A 19,562-nucleotide genomic window follows, 5' to 3' on the forward strand; every position below is an offset into this window, starting at 1 on the left:
GGACTAATGTGGGATCCATCCAGCCTCCAGCGGCGTGTACAGCTCATATTCTCCTGCTTATATCTCTCTCCTTTGCCTCAGAGTCTGTCCCTGTGTTCCTTTAGGGCCTGCAAATAAACTGTCACTCAGTCCATCAGCCAATGCATGACTGCCATGTGTGTGTGCGTGCGTGTGTGCATGCGTGCGTGCGTGCGTGCGTGCGTGCGTGCGTGCGTGCGTGCGTGCGTGTGTGTGTGTGTGTGTGTGTGTGTGCGTGTGTGTGTGTGTGTGTGTGTGTGTGTGTGTGTGTGTGTGTGTGTGTGTTTGCATGTGTGTGTGTGTGTTTGCGATTTGGGAGTTGTATGCGCATTAGGCTGTTTTGGAAGTGTGCACACTCAACTTTGTGTATATATATTTGTGTGTGTGTGTGTGTTTGTGTGTGCGTGTGCAGCTGTCAATTTGTCTTGCCCAGCTCCATCCAAAAACACAGACAGCCCATTGAGGCGTATGCTGCAGAGAAAAATAACAACTCCAGCTGACAAACACACTTTAGTCAGCTTGCGAACACACACACACACACACACACACACACACACACACACACACACCCCTGAGATGGACAGAAGGAGCTTTACATGTAAATTGAAGATTTAGTTGACTTTTTATACTTAATGTACTTTTTCTGTTTGAAATTGTCACTTGAGCGTGTGTTACAGTTGTTAACTTAAAGTATTGATCACACTGCCTTGGATTAGTAGACAGACTCTCCCTGAGGGGGGAGAATCTGGACCATGCTCAACTACAGAAGGTGGCATTTAGTGCCCATGAATACTGTCCTTCTGTCTGTTTACCATGTTGCTGTGAGGGGGTCAAGTCATTTAAGGTCATGTGAAGCCATGCAGCATGACTGTCTGTTGTCTCGCTGTGTGTGTGTGTGTGTGTGTGTGTGTGTGTGTGTGTGTGTGTGTGTGTGTGTCTGTCTCTCGCTCTGTGTGTGTGTCTGTCTTTCGCTCTGTGTGTGTGTGTGTGTCCGCGTGTGTGTGTCTCTGTGTTTGTGTGTCCGCGTGTGGGGGTGGTTGCATAGAAGCCGACTAAAATCTATAGTTCAAGAAGGGCCTGCTTCTAAACTGCTCATGCTGAACTGAAATAAACCATTAGGGCCCTTGTGCTTTTTCCATCCACATGTTGGATATTATAGACACAACTTCCTTGGCTAATGGGGTTTTGTTACAGAAAGTGCCTGCATTTATACAGCGCCATTACTGCCTTCATAGTCTGTGCAATAGACAAACAAAAAGACGTATAATTTTTTGTTTACTCTATATACCTGATATATAAAAGTGCAAGTGCAGATACACTCCTGCCCTTGTTCTTATTATCATCTCAATATGTCTCTAGTATCAACTGCTTTATGGCAACAGGTTTTCTTTCTTTTTTTCTTTTATTGCGTAGTAGTAATATCTTTAACATTGTTTGAGATTGTTTTCATGTAACTAGTAAAACATTTCAAGATAAAGACGTATAATAGTTTAAGTAGAAGGCAGACTGCTATGTTTACCCTAGGGCCTAGGCTAAATGTACATTTTGTATATTTCAAAAGAAATGTAGAAATGTAATTTTGAGAAATAAAATCTAAAGATAAATATAGCATTTAGAGCATGGGGCAAATTACCGAACTAGTCTGCTCAACACAGTAAAGCAAATGTTTGAAAAATGTCTTAATTCATCGGTCAAAACGGAAAAGTGAGGTGTTATATGCATGTGACATTTTGTTCTTGCATGGCTAATTTCTCTCGGTTAAACGAGGAAGTTAAATGTGAGGGCCAAGACTTCATTAAATACAACCAATTTGCTGGACAACATCAAAGAAAGTGTAGCCCACAGTGACGAGGTTCACTCGATGGTACAGCAGCGTGGGAAAATGTCAAGAGCGAGATCATGGTACATGAAGCCAATATCAAAGACCCAATGCACAGTTTTATTATGCTTGTGAAGTATCTGCATAATGTTATTGTTCTCTGATGGGGGAAGAGTGAGGAATAAAAACTTAACCTCAAGTTGTGGTCAACAATGTTTGCATTTTTTCTTAGCATATTTAGAAGTGTGTAGAAACTACTGTCCTGTTAATCCTATAACCCTATATTTTCCTATGTGTGATGTCACACATGGGAAAATGTAGGGTTGACCATAAAACACTTTCTGCCTTTTCTCAGGCTAGGATTAACCGATTTCTAAGGTTTTTGCACGTTGATACTACATACGATCTCAGAGTCCAATACACCTTCATATTTCCACAGGTGACAAGTAGGTCTTTAAGTTTTAACTTCAGTATGGATATAAGAAAAAAAATGTAAGCAGTTAAGGAGCAGTTGGTTCTGCTAATTGAACACATTTATATTTACTTTCTCAAGAACATGGACACAAATCCTAAGAAGTGCATACATAGAACATAAGTGGTTAATATAAATCTCTATGATCTCTTTTTATTCTACTCTTTCTTGCTGTCTCTTGCCTCTGGTCTACTTATTTTTTTCCATCTGTCGGTGTGTTTTGTCTACCCTTCTGTCCCTCTCTTTGCCCCCTTCCCTCTCTCTCTCTCTCTCTCTCTCTCTCTCTCTCTCTCTCTCTCTCGCTCTCTCTCTCTCTCTCTCTCTCTCTCATCACTCCTAACTCCCCACCGGTCCACAGTTGAGCAAGGATGCGTACATTAAATCAACTATGAATCATATATCTATAGGCAGCTACACACCTGTAGTGAACTACACTGCAGAGCATGATGAAAACAAAAGCAATAAATCAAAGCAAATCTTAAGTCAAGAGGCAAGGTTTCTGCAGAAATCTTCATCTCTTTAGAGGAAGGGACCATAATCCCTGATGCTTTCAGCATTCTGATGTTACCAGTCAAGAGGGATGGTTTTGCTAATATAAAAAAATTATTTAAAAATAAGATACGAGTTACAGAATTCCTTATATTATATTCAAGGCTATTTAGGGCGGATACTGTAGCAACAACCCATGACGTCATTTTTAAAATGCATTAACTTGTTTGGTAATGTTACAAAATGCTGAGTGCAAAATGTAATAACTTTTTGCCTATATTGTAACAACCTTTTACATTGAGTTCACGTATTACATTATGAACGCAACTGACTCTCAACATTCAGGAAGTGTTGCATTCATCCACCAAGCAATTTTAATATCCTTAAATTGACTTAATTGCATAAAAAATTTGCTCATCTCAGCTTTTTCCAAGCACCCCAAGGTGTTCACCTAAGTGTTACAAACACATTCAACCTATTCTAGGTTATTCTGAATGGATTCCAGTCCAGTTTTACTGAGGTGTTTTCAGGAGAGGGCCAGGTATGAATATTAACATGATCAGAGGCTGGCAGTGTTTGTGGATTGTAAACACATCTGTCACTACTGTTTAATTGGTAAACAAGTCTGACCGCCTTCTGTTTGTATGTAAACAACCATGTCCCTGCGTGATATGAAGGGTCATTAGAACAACCCGTCTACTACTCTCACACATTTCATTTACTTTGAAATGATAGGTCTATGGGGGTTTATCCATTGTCATTTAGAGTGAATCAAACAGTTTTTCTTCGACCCACCACTATTGCAAGCAGAAAACCTGGTTGTTTTGTACTCAGAGACACAGACATTTGTGGGTTAAAAAAAAGGAGAGAAGAAATATTTTTAGAGGAGGTGGAAGGGGATGATATGGGAGGGACTGATGTGATTAGGCAGAGAGATGGGGAGGGAGGTGAAGACACCAACGCTGAGTTAATGACAGGAACAGCAACAAATTAATTCTGCAGTGTCTAGACCAAAGTCAAAAGGTCATTCTGAGATTGTTTAGCAATATGGAAGATGGTCTGTAAAGCTATGACAGGAAAGGAGCAAGCAGGAGGGATGTGGGACTGAGAGAGGTATGAATTCCAATCCAAATCCGAAACCCAGTTTATTTTCTATCCAGAGGGGAAATTGGTTGTGCAGCAGTAAAAAAAAAAAAGCATTCACACTTTATACAATAAATACTACATACTGTAATAAGTCAAAACAAAAATAAATAAAACATGTACTGCCTAATATTTTGCAGCAAGTATCTTCCACGTATTTTGTGCAAATGTAAACCTTGGCTCCAAAGGAAACCATCTGGCAATAGATATAGAAAATATGCATTTCAGGGTTTCTGTGTTGATTTTTCTGGTGTACCTTTTACTCTTATAGTGTCCCACTATGTTAGTCCCTTTTTTAAAGGGGTAGTTCAGAATTTTGGACATAAGACCTCATTTCCAAGTTAGCCTGTGTGTTATTTATCATTGGAGACAGTTTTCAACAAAGTGCAGTCCTTCTAGTTGCAGAGTTTGCTGGTGCTAGGCTAGCTCAAGTCAACGGTTGTTGCTAGCCTGCTAATAAAACAGTCTTACCCACTCCACAGTACACCCGAGTCAAATCAATTATAACGCCAGACTATTGATGTAAATATCTGTGTTGATAGAATAATGTTAGAAATAAAACCAGCCTTAAATAAACCCAGACATGCAGTAAACTGTCAACCTGTTGCTTTTAATCAGAGGTTAGTCAGAGGGGTATCAATGTCAATCAGCATATTGCGTCAAGTCAAATCTGCGATCGACTCATTCTGTACGCAAACAGTATTAGTTTGTGTTTGTGTTTTACTGGGGTGCCGTCAAAAAAAGGGTTAGACTTGCGTTAAACTTAACATTTTTGTCTTGTTTTTCTTATTTCTTTCATTGAAAAGACACGTTTTCTTACTGTACAAATTCTACCAACAAATAGAAGATTGTAACCAATAGAAAATGCTGAACTATGGTTCACTCCTCACTTCCGATGGGAAAATAAGTCTGTGATCCGGGGTCCATTATAATATAATAATTCTTCTGTCACACAGGAACCCAAACAGAGGGAATGTAGTTTCTCACCCACACAGGGCTCCGGCCAATTTCAAACATATTAGTGCTCTTGTCGTGTGGGGACCCAAACCCAGAAAATGTAGTTGCTCCAGTCAGAGACATATGCCGGATAAAAAAAAATCCTGGAACAAACAGGATTAGGAAGCACCCTATCAGACAGCTTCGCCAGATTCACTTCATTCTCTGCCGTTGTGATACAGACAATGCTGTGTTGTATCCTCAGATATCCTTTACCTTGAACTTTATTATTATTTAAATACTGTGTCAGTTTATAATCCAATTTGGGAGGATGCAAAGAAAGTACTCGAAAATGTGTTTGTATATCTGTGTGTTCATGTCAATCCCCTGGGATGAATCCATAATGAATAACAGGACAGAAGCAGTAGAGAGTCTGTCAACATCGAGCTGTTGGAGAGTTTTGCTGTGTGTGTTTGCACAGGTGAAATTGCAGCATATATTTTGTAAGCGGACGTATTGTTTCACGTTGTGTGTGTGTGTGTGTGTGTGTGTGTGTGTGTGTGTGTATATGCGTGTTTTTCTCAGAGTGGCAGTGATCCATTGACCTGACAGCTCTTCCTGAGGGAGTGCACACATCCCTGTCATTACTGGAGTACCCGCCGCTGATTGACTGCTTTCAGCACTGCTCAGGAGATGTCAGTCAGTCAGTCAGTCACACTGTGGATTTCAGAGCCAGGAGTCAACACACTTGAGTGGTGTTGACAGAACTGACATTGATAATGAGTTATAAAGTCAATTTTAACCAACCCACAGTTTTACTCCACAAAGTTATTGACCTATACCTGTAGAATCAGATTTGTTGTAACCAGAACATCACAGTGCACTTTTGGGGGCTGCACAAGTGAATCGCAATCGATATCGTGTGCCACTGAAGTTGACAGACATTCATTCATCAATTCCACCTTTTTAACTTGTCATCAAAACATGTCAAAAAGAACTACACAAATGTCAATCATTTCAAACCACTCTGTTTTGCCATTTTTTTTGTGGAGGGAATTTTCCTCTCTCATAAGTTATCAGTACAGCAGTACTTTCTCTACCATTAGCTGACATGAAATAAAATAATACAATATATTCAATGGAATCCTATTGTCTACTAAGTGTTTTGCAGGTGAATCTGTATGGCTTTAACACGGTGTTAACCTTTATTTATTAACAAGCTGTCAAGTTGTTTTTCATGCCTTTTGTTATTGATTGGTAAATCGTAATGATGATACATACTTGGACTAGCCCTTTCACGCATAGTGGTCACTACAGTGGACAGCTATTCAAATGCTGTTTTCTTGAATATGCATGGATGTAGATCGCTTAGTTGCATATCAGCCACTACAGTGGACTCTTGTGTGTCATCTAATACATTGCCAACCAGTGGCCAGCCATTGTAAGAGCAGCCACAATTTGTCAAAACAAAGATGGCCGACAGGGAGCAGAAAAGTTGAGCAGCTCAGGAATATCCTGTAAATACTTTTAAAATAGGAGAGCCTGGCAGGTAAAAAAAAATATGGCAACATTAAGTAGCACCTAAGGAGTGATATAATTGTTAAAATTTTCAATTAGCGATTTTACATTGGGAGGAAATTGTGTTTAATCACCTGTCCACTAAATTGGACATCATGCATCAATGACTTCAATAAATACTAGTGTTGTGCTTGAAAAAGCTTAATTTTCTGTAACTTTTTGGTTTTAAATCAATTGATTTATGCCATTATGTGTAAAACAGTTGGTGTCATTATGATGCCAATTAGCTTTGGTGAAGTGATGTACAAGTCAGTAGGTTGTACTGCTGAATTACATCTGAAAAGAGAAATGGGAGAACCAAGGAAAAAGTGTTCTGTTATTTTTATAGAACATTTTGATTGAAAATTATTCCACGCTTTTGCATTATATTGAAGTATTGGAATATGTTAAAATATGTGAACAGGCATTGAAAAAATATATTATTTTATAGTTTAACATAATATACAATTTCTGTCACTGTTTTGTTAAATAGTAAATAATTGCAAAGTTGAGAACTCAATACGCAGAGTCAACCCGAGTGGACATGTGTAAAACTCTCGGAAAAATGTGTGTTTTATAAAAGTTATATTTTTTATTTTCATGGCGAAAAAAGTGTAAAAAAAATCCTGACTAAGGATATCATAGTTCATGCATGAAAGGGCTACAATAGAAATAGGCATTAACATTATGTAAGAAACCTCAGTAAGCCCCTTGCGCAAATTTCTGGTGATAAGGGCACATGAGTTGTTTGAAGAAGAGAACCGGAATTACCAACTTATGTTTATTTGGTTTATTTTAACACACACATAGGCTTGAGTTTATTTTTTTATTGTTAGAACTTTGAGGGAGGAGTTGGACTTGACTGACCGCAGGAACATAACTTCCTTCAATCTTTAAAAGTCTTGATGAACCAAATTTAAAAAATTAAATTTTGATATTTCTTACCTGTGTGCAGTCAAGGATTGTACTTCTTCACTGAATAGTGCCGAAGAAAATATTTAAAAGGCAGGCGTCTGGTTTTCACATCTCATGATTGCTTATCGTTAAAGGCCCCCACACACCCTCCAACGGCTCGAATTCTGGAGCAAAATGTTTGAAGTGTTTCATTGTGCGCAGGTTCTATATATATGTTTATATTACACACCTACTGTGGTGAAAGATGTCATGAACTGGGAGCAGGATAGAGAAAAAAAACATGGTCAGGAATAATGCAGCTCTCGAAATACGATATAGTAACAATCAGCTGTTTTAACTGATTTCTTTAAAATGTTCTGATCAAAAGCTTATGACACAGGTTATGAAGCACAGACACTTCAATAACATGCACACACCTCAAATGCACACACACACACACACACACACACACACACACACACACACACACACACACACACACACACACACACACACACACAGCGGTTTTGAACTCCAGCCTTGTAAAGGATTGTTCTGCTCAGCACCTTCACATCTGATTAATTGACTTGTCAGCACAGTATTTTTATCCTGTTCCCCTGTGTGTGTGTGTGTGTGTGTGTGTGTGTGTGTGTGTGTGTGTGTGTGTGTGTGTGTGTGTGTGTGTGTGTGTGTGTGTGTGTGTGTGTGTGTTAGAGAGAGGGGGAAAGAAAAAGAGCGATTGTATGCGTTTGCACACACAGTATGTGTGTGTGCGTGTTCGCATGTGTGTCTGCAGTCCTTCCCGGTGTCCTCTCTGTACTGGTGTTACTCCCTAGGCTCTATGTCAACCCATCCTATAGGAGAGTGCGTTATGTCCGCACATGAACCAGTGTACGTGTACATTTGTGCTGTGCAGGTCTAGGGGGATTTTGTGTTCTGTGCTCCGATTGGATGGCGCCTGTGGGCACTTCCTGGTCTCCTTCTGTCCTAAAGATGTAAGCGTGTGTGTCCATGTTTGGGGTAACAGAGAAAAGCCTATGCTGTATATAATTTATTCTTCATCACCTCGACAAAATAGTTATTCCAACCTAAAATATCATTCACAATGCACCTGCCATTATTAAGGGATTTACTGTACTTTCACATTGTGTAGAATTGGACTAGAGTTGAACGCACAGTTGGTTCTTGGGGACAAAAACAAGGCCATGCTTTCAAATGTTCACCTATACCTGGCACTTCTATTTCCCTGTGATCCTGAAGGCGCCCTGTTAATGACTTTAAAACTGTAGTCACATTACAATATGGCAGGATCTAATATACGGCTGAACTACGATTAAAAAAGTGCAAACATAAATGGCTGTCTGGCACCAGGGTAAAGGAGTGAAAAAAATCTCCATTTCGATTACAATTGGACGGGTATTTAGTTCTAAGGTAAGCATTTATATCTGTGGCGGAAAAAAACAAAAATAATTCTACTGGCCCCCTCTGCAAACATACAACGCTGACTTCCGCTACAGGGACATCTCCCCCAAAATCCTTAAAGTGACTGCGCTAATCGCCATCTCCATAAGGTAATAGTCTAACTATGCAAAGGTACATGGTAGGGTAAGTATGTATTGCTAAAATGTTTAATACCCTGATACATTATGTAAACAGTGCTATGATGTGCAGTGAAAGTTAACTCAAAATACAGATTATTTTCTTGAAAGAAATATATACAGTATACAGTATATCCGGGGTTGAGGAGAAAAGTTTCATAGCTTACCATCAATGTTGCTAATGAGTGATAGGGCCCATTGAAATTACTTCAAATTACTTCATTTCTTTTCATTTAATGTGTTTATCACTGAGATGGAATAAGACATCGATCACTATGACTTCATCTCCACAGTCGCCGGGGGAAAGTTGGTACCAAATTATTATTTTCTCCGTATCTGACGCAGTAGGCAACACTTTCAACCACGCAGCACTGGCAGAGATCACCGTCATTAGACTATTAAAAACAATAAACATCTGCTTTTCTGTCTGCCACATATTGCCACAATGCGTTGCCGCATGAGAAATTAAAAACTTCTCCATACACACACACACACACACACACACACACATACAATCCTCATACACTTAGAGGACTTACACACACATTAAATATAGACAAACATTAAAGAGTTTAAGGGAAATTAAAAGAAAGACATAAAGAACTTCAAAACTCCATTTAACAACCTCCCACTGGGGCAATCCTTGCTATTTTATTGCCTTCAGAACCAACCAGGAAAGAGCTAAATGAGCCACAGTCATCAGAGGACCGACTGATTGGTTTCTGGGCTTTGAAGACGAGATAGACGCTCCAAGAGAAACACATTTGTCTAAAAAGCCCAAGGAAGACTTTCACTTTCCCCACCACATGTTGAAATAGTTGTCTCAACTACTTCTGAATCTACAAACCCTGCTCATACACTCTTACTCAGCAAGGCATGACTTATAATGTGTGCAGATTCAGTCCAATTAAATGTTAAACAATCCCGTTTAGTGGTTATCACCGCTGTAAAATACAAGATGTCGATTTTGGGTTATTTGCTGTCAACCAAATATAATAGAATTTAGACATAAAAATTTGTAAGGCAGCTCATATGATATAAAGCTCATGTGTGACAGCAGTATATTTGAACTAAACCACAGTATGAATGGTTACATAGAAGAAAAGGCCTAATCTCAACAACACAACGGTAAAGAAAAGCTATAGTATACACATACTGTATGCACAATAAGAGGATATTGTTATTTTATATTGGTCAAGTTTCCCACTTAAGTCAACTCCTACTTTGGGTATCATTTATGGAAAAATAAATTGTATCCTAAACAATGCTTCTTGAGCTACTTGTGCATGTGTAGCTTCATGTAGGCAAAAAGTGTGTGTGTGTGTGTGTGTGTGTGTGTGTGTGTGTGTGTGTGTGTGTGTGTGTGTGTGTGTGTGTGTGTGTGTGTGTGTGTGTGTGTGTGTGTGTGTGTGTGTGTGTGTGTGTGTGTGTGTGTGTGTGTGTGTGTGTGTGTGTGTGTGTGTGTGTGTGGTGTGTGTGTGTGTGTGTGTGCGTGTGCGTGTGTGTGTGTGTGTGTGACCGTCGCGTGATGATGGAGAAAACCTCAGGAAGAGCTTAATCGTCCAGAGAAAAAAGCCCTTCCTATAAAATGTGCAGGCAGGCTGACTAATGAAAACCCTTTCTGCAGCCGTGCTGAAAAAAAACAGAGATTTTAAACTTCCAGCTTGTTTTGATTTCACTGCCGTGGGGGAACATGCAACAACCTTTTGCATTAAACATAATGAAAACAACAAGTCGGCACTGCAGCGGTAGTTTTTCTGTGAATATTCATCCGTGCTGTGGTGATAGAAAGACGTCCAGATAGAGACGCACAAGCCAAGATGTGTACGGCGCTATGGACTGAATTATAGATGGCCTGTGTTGTCTGCCCTGCTCTTAACTACTGTAGCTCTGGGTCTCTACTTGTTTACGTGTGTGTGAGAGTGATCTGAAGGCTCCCAGGTTCGAGCAGTGAGCAATTGGCATTTTTTTTCCTCAGCAAGAAACTGAATCTTCACCAGTGCTTTCAGACAGCAGACCCAGAATGTGAAAGTGCCTGCAGATGAGCAGAGGAGAGATCCTCCCTATGGAGATCAATAAAGTATCAGATTACTTCTTATTTAGCGCTCTTATGCTGCATCATCTTTGACGCATTATGCTGTCTACAATCTGTGTTTTTTTTTCCGGTGGGAGGTGTGATGTAATTTGTTTTGTTGTTGTTAAAAAGCACAGTTGGCTATAGGGTTGGGTTCTGATGATAGCCTTTTCCTGTTTGGATGAGGTGCCAAGTTTATAAAGCGCCAGGATTCAGTAAGCTGAGATGCTGACAAACCTCTTAGTGAAACACTCATGCCCTTTTCCGTTTTATTTTTCAGCATGGGATAACACAGAAAACCTTTTCAAAAAGCTTCTAGATTTTAGCTGGAGCTGACTGTCTAGGTGAAAGTAAATAAATATGGAGCAGATCAATACCAGGCGCTGCTAATTAATATTTCATTTCAAAAGTAACTTGCCAAAAGGCCAAAATGTAACTTTGCTGTGTATAGTACTGACTTTGCTCCATGCCACCCCGTCTACACTTGGCTGCTCGTGTCATTTTCAGGTTATAACTAAAAGTTATCAGCTCAAGTTATTATGCAGAGTTATTATGATCTATAAATATATAAATAAATATATATATATATATATATATATATATATATATATATATATATATATATATATATATATATATATATATTTATTTATATATTTGGGTCTCTACTTGTTTACGTGTGTGTGAGAGTGGGACACTGACTATATATATATATATATATATATATATTAGTGGTGGGCCGTTATCGGCGTTAACGTGCTGCGTTAACGCAAGACTCTTATCGGCGATAAAAAAAATATCGCCGTTAATCTCTTATTCCACCTCCTGTTCGGCTCAGGGGAGATAATAATAGCCGGGGGCCGTTGTTGACACTTGAGGAGCCTTTATTCTCTCACACACCCGCCGCTCTCTCTCTCCATCACTTGCCCACGACACAATCGGGTATTGGAACGCAGGGTGGGTGTGTGTGGCCACCGGTCGCCACGTGACTATAAGTTTCCAAGTTTTAAACACTTCTATCTCTTCAACGTCACCGTACCCGAATCCTAAATATCCCCTTAGCAGACGCTATATTTCATCGGGGGGAAAACTTTGTTTTGCGCCACAGTTCGGCCGTAATGCTGCTGCACACACACACACACAGACAGACACAGGCGCACACACACACGCTGCATGTCAGAGAGGGGCGCTACCAAAAAGACGAGAGGAGCGGTTGGAGCAGTTGGAGCGTTTAGAGACACATGCGTGCACATTTATTTACATAAAATCGCAATCGCAGTCATTTGTGCAGTTATGTAAAATGTTTCACTAAGGAAAATTACAGAAAAAGTAACGCACAGTGACTTTGATGAGTAGGCCTTACTTTAATCGGATTACTGGTTTGGAGATAGTAACGCGTTAGATTACTCGTTGCTGAAAAAAGAGGTCCGATGCCGGTAACGCGTTACTATGTAACATCTTGTTGAACATTATTTATTTTCATCACCAATTATCATAGTAGAACAGCTTCCTCAAGCAGTTTGTGATGCATGTTGGAAACAGGAGATGAGCCCCTGGTCTGATGCGCCACCTGGCTTGAGAAACACGTTCTCAAAGACTTACTTTGAGTCATTATTTAGGAGCACAAAGACTTACTTTGAGTCATTATTTAGGAGCACAAAGACTTACTTTGAGTCATTATTTAGGAGCACAAAGACTTACTTTGAGTCATTATTTAGGAGCACACAGACTTACTTTGAGTCATTATTTAGGAGCACAAAGACTTACTTTGAGTCATTATTTAGGAGCACACAGACTTACTTTGAGTCATTATTTAGGAGCACACAGACTTACTTTGAGTCATTATTTAGGAGCACAAAGACTTACTTTGAGTCATTATTTAGGAGCACACAGACTTACTTTGAGTCATTATTTAGGAGCACACAGACTTACTTTGAGTCATTTTTTAGGAGCACAAAGACTTACTTTGAGTCATTATTTAGGAGCACAAAGACTTACTTTGAGTCATTTTTTAGGAGCACAAAGACTTACTTTGAGTCATTTTTTAGGAGCACACACATATTATGAATGAATTCAAATGAGACATTTTAATCTAGATTAATCTAGATTAATTCCAAAATTAATCTAGATTAATCTAGATTAAAAAAATTAATCTATGCCCACCTCTAATATATATATATATATATATATATATATTAGTGGTGGGCCGATAACGGCGTTAACGTGCTGCGTTAACGCCAGACTCTTATCGGCGATAAAAAAAAATATCGCCGTTAATCTCTTGTTCCTCTTATTTTAGCGCGGATATATACCTGGCCGAATTGCACTGTAGTGCACGAGTCAGAACGAGTCCGACTTCGCACCTGTGTAGCCTACCACATCAAACGTAACGTGCTGACATGGATGCAGCTAGGAAGCCGCCGGGTTTGCTTCAGGGAAAATGTATTTTTAAGAAGCTTCCCAATGGAAACATCGACAAGACCAAGGTTGTTTGCACCTTGTGCAATGCGGAATTGGTTTACTGTAGGAGTTCTAACAGTCTGTGCTCTCGGAAGCGGCCGGGGCATGCGTGTGTGCAATGGGAGAGCTTTGTGTGGAGAGAAAAAAAAGAGACAAGGGAAATCGCCAAAGCCAATGCATAGCCTCGACTCATTAAAGGTTGAAAATCACTGAATTACACAACATGTAGGCTAGCCTATGGCTTAAGGCTATGGAAATCATTATGGAAACAATATTTTTTTTTATCAGTGATAGCTCAGCTGATCTCGTTGCTATAGAGACCACGTCCGTCCGCTTTGTTTGACAACTGACAGAGCTGCCAAGTCTCACCCTTTTGGCCGTGAGACACACTCATATCAACCAGCTCACACTCTCACACGCTAGCCTACAACTCAAATTTCTCACGCGGAGAAGTTAATCCCCAAAATAACGATTGTTTTGCGGGACTTTTATTTTGACAGTCTTATATTGAAAAGCTAACGGACATGAGTTCCGTGACATCCTCTTTCTGCACGCAAGTTAACTTGATGCATTAGGTGTGCACCTGCACAGGAGATGAGCCCCTGGTCTGATGCGCCACCTGGCTTGAGAAACACGTTCTCAAAGACTTACTTTGAGTCATTATTTAGGGAGCACACACATATTATGAATGAATTCAAATGAGCCATTTTAATCTAGATTAATCTAGATTAATTCCAAAATTAATCTAGATTAATCTAGATTAAAAAAATTAATCTATGCCCACCTCTAATATATATATATATATATATATATATATATATATATATATATATATATATATATATATAAATAAAACATATATATAATAAGGGTTCAGGGGGACACTGACTCCGGCTGAATTAGTGCAGTGTTTTGTCTCTTTAGGCTGAGCACAAGTTATTGAGGTACTTTTACTTTGAAATGATAGATTGGTTGTGTGGACTCCTGTCGTATTAGCGCGTTCGAGGCATTAGCCGGCGAAGTCAGCGTGGATATTTTTCTCCTCCCTGGGTGCTCCTGGGAGGATAAACAAGGCAATCCATAATTAAAAGCCGCTCCGCCTCAGTTCTGATCCACTCTTGCTTTAAAAAGAACAACTATCACCATTGGTTATAGAGGGAAGGGGGAGAAAGTGAGAAGGTGTGGGAGAGAGGGACACCGAGAAAGGGGGGAGAACACGCTCAGGCAAAGATTCTCTCGCTGGATATGACAGACCAGACACCTACATACACACACACACACATACATACAGGTGAAACTCGAAAAATTAGAATATCGTGCAAAAGTTCATTTATTTCAGTAATTCAACTTTATAGGTGAAAATAATATCTTATACAGACTCATTACATGCAAAGTGAGATATGAGAAGCCTTTATTTTTTATAATTGTGATTATTATACAGTTTATAAAAACCCCAAATTCAAAATCTCAGAAAAATAGAATATTACATAAAATCAATAAAAAAAGGATTATAAATACAGAAATGTCGGCCCTCTAGAAAGTATAATCATGCATATGTACTAAGTACTTGGTTTGGGCCCCTTTTGCATGAATTATTGCCTAAATGCGGCGTGGCATGGATGCTATCAGTCTGTGGCACTGCTGAGGTGTTATGGAAGCCCAGGTTGCTTTGATAGTGGCCTTCAGCTCGTCTGTATTGTTGGGTCTGGTGTGTATCATCTTCCTCTTGACAATAGTCCATAGTTTCTCTATGGAGTTCAGGTCAGGAGAGTTGTCTGGCCATTCATGCACAGTAATACCATGGTCAGACAACTCTCCTGAACTGAACTCCATAGAGAAACTATGGACTATTGTCAAGAGGAAGATGATACACACCAGACCCAACAATACAGACGAGCTGAAGGCCACTATCAAAGCAACCTGGGCTTCCATAACACCTCAGCAGTGCCACAGACTGATAGCATCCATGCCACACCGCATTTAGGCAATAATTTGTGCAAAAGGGGCCCAAACCAAGTACTTAGTACATATGCATGATTATACTTTCTAGAGGGCCGACATTTCTGTATTTAAAATCCTTTTTTTTTATTGATTTGATGTAATATTCAAATTTTCAGAGATTTTGAATTTGGGGTTTTCATAAGCTGTAAGCCATAATAATCACAATTATAACAAATAAAGGCTTGAAATATCTCACTTTGAATGTAATGAGTCTATATAATATATTAGTTTCACCATTTAAGTTGAATTACTGAAATAAATGAACTTTTGCACGATATTCTAATTTTTCGAGTTTCACCTGTACATACACACATATAGTTCAAAACCATAATTTCTTGCCTAAACCACACCAAACACTAGCCTGGCTCCGTCCGCCTACCTACTTCCGCTCAAATTTCATTTTCCCTTCAGTAGTCAGTCTGGGGGTCCGGGGCTGAGGTGTATTCATGGGTTCCTGCTCAAACAGATTTCTGCCGGTCCAATCAGCGAACAGAGGGAGTGGCTGAGAATGACGTCGAGGTTGTGCGCCTGTTTCAGTTGTAGTCACAGGAAGACAATGGATATGGATATGAGAGAAGCTATTCAGTCTGTTGTGGCAACGCTGCCGAATATCCATAAATTAAAGCCGGAGCAGGAACAAGTTTTGTTGGTTTCCGACATACGTTACAACCATACATTATGCGATTGGTTGGCAGGTCCAGATTGGCCCTGGGCAGATCCAATAGTTTTAAACTTCAACAGACACCCCCCTCCAAGTGAGTGAACAATTGTCAATTGAGCAGTTCCAGACCTTCTGTACAAATGAAATGAAGTACGATGGTCTGGTAGAACCAGGCTAACCAAACACAGGGAAAACCTATACATTCTTTATGTGACTCACACCAGAAGAGCACACACAGGGTTTGCTTCTGGTTCTCCAAAATAACTAGTGAATGGCTTTACTAATGTATGTAGTGAGAATCATTCAACAGTTCAAACAGAAGCGGTCACTTTAAGCCTATTCTCATTCAAGAATACTTTTGTCTAGTGCTTTTAAGACTTGACCTCAATATATGCACCTGCTGCACATGCCCAGCAGTGTCACACAAATTCTGCACAAAGTAATATAAAGGTTTATTTAAGGATTTGAACAAGGTCCTTTTATAAAGATAGACTTTACTCATAACACCGCTGTACAATCGCAACAGTTGCTGTAGTTCCAACAACTCCAAGTTTCTCTCTAGCGTATCGACCCAAGTTGTCAATGGCCGCGTTTCCCAGAATCCCAAAGAGCCTCTTTGGGCAGAGTTCTTCTTTGGAGCGCACTTAAGAACGCTGTGAAAGAAGAATGCGTTTCCCAGATTCCTTCTTAGCGAAAGTAGTACTTTCACTAAGATGGAACTGTACGACGGAGCTGACCCACTCTTTCAACCTTCTTAGCGACCAAATCGTCAGTGATCATGCCGCGTAGGGAAATTTATTTCCTCCACTTTTCGAAATAATAAAACAATGCTCAATGCGGACCTGGCGCAATAAACATAAACTAATAGAGAATTTTTTTTTTTAATGAATTACAGGTTTACGTTTTCCACACACAAGAGTTTATAGTACTACACATAAAAAAACATCAACAACCCTGTGGCATTTCACAGATATCAAGGAAACAGATTGAATTGAATTCAGCTGAACCTCATTGAGAGCGGATCCACCTGCTACTCTATATAAAGGCGTTGCCAAAGTCCGCGCGTGTGAGAAACCATGGCTGCAATACAGCAAATTCTCGCTGCCAACCAGCCGCGTCGCCGTGCGCGAAGCCAGACGGTTTACATTAACGCCTACGTGCGTCAGAACTTCTCCCCACTGGACGTGCTGTCAGACCGGGCCGTCCAGGCAAAGTACCGGCTGCCCCGTGCGGAGATCCAACGACTAATAACTCTGGTGTCTCCACACATCCAGAGAGCAACCCGCTGCAATTTTGCCCTCAGCCCGGAGGTGCAGCTCCTGGCTGCTCTGCGTTTTTACGCAGTGGGGAGCTTCCTGGAGGTGGTGGGGGACGGCACCGGCCTCAGCAAGGCATCGGTGTCACGGAGTGTGGCAGCTGTGACACCAATTCTCCTGCGCCATGCCCGGACCCATATCAAGATGGCCACCACACGGGACGAGGTCCGCATGGTCCACCAAGGGTTCCACGCAGTGGCTGGGATCCCCCGGGTGATCGGTCTGGTAGATGGCACCCTTATTCCAATCCACAATCCCTCCCTGGTGGATCCGTGCTGGATTGGTCGCAAGCACTACGCGGCCATAAACACGCAGGTGGTGGTGGATCACAATGGCCTCATCACTGACATCGTCGCCAGGTGGCCAGGCAGCACTCACGACAGTTTCATGTGGGCCAACTCAGCTGTGGGGCAGAAGGCTGGCAGAGGAGTGTTTGGCCGGGGCATCATCCTAGGGGACAGTGGCTACCCTCTCCGGAGTTACCTCGTCACGCCGGTAACCAACCCAGCAACACCACAGGAGGAGAGATTCAATGAGGCCCACACAAGCACCAGGACGAAGATCGAACGGGTGTTTGGCATTTGGAAGTCCCGCTTCAGGTGCATTCATCGTTCGTCGGGGGGGCTGCGCTTGTCACCAATCAAGTGTTGCCAAGTGATTGTTGTCACCGCCATGCTGCACAACATTGCAGTGCGCGTTGGCGCAGATGAGCCGCCTCCTGTTGAAGAGCAACATTCAGAGGACGAAGCCCCGAACCCCGCCCCCCGCAATGTGCGAGCAGTACTGCATCAGGCCGGAGCCCAGACCAGACAGGAACTTATCCACCTCTTCTGAGGTCCAACAACCCCAGCCCCTACCCCTTCACCACAAGTCGCCAAGCACTGATCACTAATAAACCCACAACCATAAACCCACAACCATAAACCCACAACCATAAACCCACAACCATAAACCCACAACCATAAACCCACAACCACTGTCAGGCCTGAAGGCTGAAATAAATAAACAGAACCAGCAGATGTAGGCTACATGTAACGTCCTGCACACTGATTAATTGCTTCAGTGTCCGGGTGCTTTACCTGAAAGTATGGCACTGGATTGTTAAGGAAATATTGTTGCATACAGTATGTGGGAGTATAGTGCCCACATTTCTGAGGTGACCATGTAACAAGTGGGAAATTAGCGCAAAACATGCTGTGCTGAAAGGGCGCACAATACGCACATGTCATGAACCTACGCTTAGATAAATTACAAATTGCCTGGGACTTTTTGTTGCTATTTGACACCCTCATTTCAATGCAAAATGATCCACACAATACATGGTTGAAAAGGAAACCAAAGTAGTTTATTGAAACCATATGATGGGGGGGGGGGGGGGGGGGGGGGCTCCGCGCTGCATTTACTGCTGGGCCTCTGCATCACCTGCAATGAAGGGAGATTGATTAGTGAAATTGAACGGGATACATTGGGTAATGCAGATAAAACATTGAAATACCCATACCTGAATCCTGGGGAAAGATGATTGGCACCGAGATGGAGGGACGGTTGAACTGGGCCTCTGCAAGCGCCAGCTGTCTCCGGTGCAGCTCCAACCTCTCCTGCTTCATCCGGACCACCTCTTCCTGCAGGGCAGTTTGTCTTTGGAGGTGGCCCTCCATCCCCCGCAGCACCTCCAGCTTCTCCCTCTCCAGGCGCACCAGCGTCTCACTGCAGGTGCAGGTTGTTATCGCGGGCCGCCATCGTGAGCCTCCACGCATACGGACACCGGGCCCTGCTGGTTGGCGCGCAGGGACAGGCCATGGTTGTTGGGGGTCGTCCTCTCCTGGTGGCGTGCACGTCCCTGCTCTGCTCCCGGATGGCTCCTCTTCATCCTCACTTAATGAGAGCCCCTCGTCCCCCAGCACATCGATGCCCCCACTAATGCCTTCAGAGGCCGTCTTCCCGATAATTGAGAGGACTTTCTCCTCGTCGGGAGTGAGGGTCGTCCCACCCGGTGCTCCACCACCCGTGCCCATGGCTTCGCTCCTCACCTTGGCACTCTTCCTCTTAGTCTGGCTCTGGAACTCCTGCCACTTCTTTCGGATAGCGCCCCAGTCACGCAGACCACATGGGCTGGAGGGGGAC

The 19,562-nt window shown here is 41.7% G+C and overlaps 1 protein-coding gene across 1 annotated transcript; it reads left to right on the plus strand.

Moving 5' to 3' along the window:
- Positions 1-17,198: 17,198 nt before the first annotated feature.
- LOC307259630 (putative nuclease HARBI1) lies at positions 17,199-18,272 on the plus strand (the record flags this gene model as incomplete). Its single annotated transcript, XM_080039572.1, has 2 exons — positions 17,199-17,311; positions 17,399-18,272. The coding sequence occupies 2 exons, from the start codon at positions 17,199-17,201 to the stop codon at positions 18,270-18,272; spliced, it is 987 nt and encodes a 328-aa protein (XP_079895698.1).
- Between the last annotated feature and the right edge of the window lie 1,290 nt (positions 18,273-19,562).

This window comes from Ammodytes marinus (assembly GCF_949987685.1).
Source record: "Ammodytes marinus genome assembly, chromosome: 13".
Classification (NCBI taxonomy): domain Eukaryota; kingdom Metazoa; phylum Chordata; class Actinopteri; order Uranoscopiformes; family Ammodytidae; genus Ammodytes; species Ammodytes marinus.